We start from the raw sequence: 2,045 nt of genomic DNA on the forward strand, positions 1-2,045 counted from the left end.
ACACATATATATACACACACATATATACACATATATATACACACACACATATATACACATATATATACACACACATATATATACACATATATATACACACACATATATACACATACATATATACACATACATATATACACACATACACACACACAAGCAGAAAGAGACATGTATTCAACAAATATGAACTGGAATTTATTGTTTTAATTCACATTCAGCTCAGCCATGGATCAATCTACACAAAGCTTATTTCACAGCTCTAAATTAGCTTTTGTCTGCCAAAAATGTCCATCCATCCCATAAAACAGGCATGGAAACTATTCTCACATACAGCTAGAGGTAATGGCATGTTGTAACTTTGACTTGAAGCAGACTGTTAACACAGAAGTACGGGGAAAAGGCGACGAACAAGAGTTTATTGCAAAGTGCCGATGTTCACTTCTGGGTAACTTCATCCAACTTGGGCTCTGAAAAAAAACAGAAAGTAGAGATATTAACTCAGTGCACGTTTGATTATGTACTCACATTTCTACTTTCCAGGTCCCTAATGCTGCTTTGGCTGGTCTTAGTACCCATTAAATATGAATATGCCTCGTGTACCAGAGGGAATGTTGTCCCTATGGTGGGTTAACAGGACACGTCAGCCTGTCACAAAGAATGGACCTCTGGCATCAATGTGAGGCCCGTCTGATGCTACATTCAACTGAGCCGGTTTGAAAATGAAGCAAAAACATAAAAGCTGTGGCCAAAGTGCTGACACATGGCAAACATAACTTTAAAGTTTAACATTGATCAACACAATTAGTTCACAGCCCTTCAGTAGGAAAGCAACTCAACAGTTGGAACTATACCGCACACAACAATCAGCATTGCAATGGTTGACTAATAATTGATTAACTCGACTCACCTGTGAATTTGAACTCTGGAAAAGATGCAAGGTCTCCACCACCATAGAGTCTCTGAAGCTTTGCTACCTCGTCTGTCAAGGCCTTGTCATAGTCAGAACCTGCATCCACTAGCCCCCCAGTAGCCCTACAGGGGGACAGAGATCAGTCATCCATTCATTCTCTCCCACAATGAATGCACTATAGGCTCTGTTCAATCATCAGTCCACATTCACATTAGTTTTAAAAGGCAGATGCAGAATCAGGCTTTATTTATTATTTTAGTAATCAGAGGATCGGCGGTTTGATCCCCGGCTCCTCTAGTCCAGCGGTTCCCAAACTTTTTAGGCCACGCACCCCCTTCTACATCCCAACCGGGTTCACGCACCCCCAATCCCCCACACCTTTTAAAAAAAAAAAAAAAATGTAAAAAAAATGTAAAAATCAACAGAGCCTATTTATAGCCGCATAACAATCAGACCAATGAGAGAACAGTTTGCTCGCGCGTGGCGTTTGTTTACAAGATTTAGTCTGCTGTTAAAAATTGCAGTGTGAACACAAACTGAACAAAGGGGCAACTGCAACATTGTATCATATTAATCCCTGAATCGGAACAAAGCAAACGAACTATGGGTGTGAAAACGCCCTGAAACACTGCAACAAAGTTTCAATAAATTTCAGTTACACAAGGCGTCACTTTTAAAGAGCAATAAGGATGGCGAGGACACACGCACAGGCTCAGAGGCAGATTGCATCACATTTAATTTACAATTAACCATACATAGCGGTTACATTAATCTGAATCGAATTACAATAAAGTTACTCTCTCCAATCATACATTCCACCATCTCTTTGGCAGCTGGCGAGCACACGTCTTCGGTGATTGTGTGCGGTAGCCCCTTTCTTGCTATTCTGTAACTGACCAGATATGAAGCCCGTAGTGGGTTTTTTGTAGACCCAACACATGAATGAGACTGCAGTTGTTTTGTAACTCCTCCAATTTCGATATAAACAATGTAAGGGGCTTTTGACTTGCACTGGCATGCTTGGTGTTCAGATGGCGACGTAAATAAGAGGGCTTCAGACAGCTGTTAGCCAGAACCTCACGTCAGTCAGTCAGTCAGTCAGTCAGATAGATAGATAGATACACACACACACATA

At 40.8% G+C, this 2,045-nt stretch overlaps 1 protein-coding gene across 4 annotated transcripts in view; it reads right to left on the reverse strand.

Moving 5' to 3' along the window:
• Nucleotides 1-173: 173 nt before the first annotated feature.
• LOC116395813 (testis-specific gene A8 protein) overlaps nucleotides 174-2,045 on the reverse strand; it is a 10,052-nt gene continuing 8,180 nt past the window's right edge. For all 4 annotated transcript variants that reach the window (XM_031869959.1, XM_031869958.1, XM_031869956.1 and 1 more), the window contains 2 exons: nucleotides 908-1,032; nucleotides 174-467 (listed from right to left, as the gene is read on the reverse strand). In XM_031869959.1, the coding sequence (XP_031725819.1) occupies nucleotides 436-467; nucleotides 908-1,032 (157 nt within the window). In that variant the 3' untranslated portion in view covers nucleotides 174-435. The remainder of the gene's footprint in view (nucleotides 468-907; nucleotides 1,033-2,045) is intronic.

This window comes from Anarrhichthys ocellatus, unplaced genomic scaffold (assembly GCF_004355925.1).
Source record: "Anarrhichthys ocellatus isolate YVR2014 unplaced genomic scaffold, GSC_Weel_1.0 scaffold50, whole genome shotgun sequence".
NCBI lineage: Eukaryota > Metazoa > Chordata > Actinopteri > Perciformes > Anarhichadidae > Anarrhichthys > Anarrhichthys ocellatus.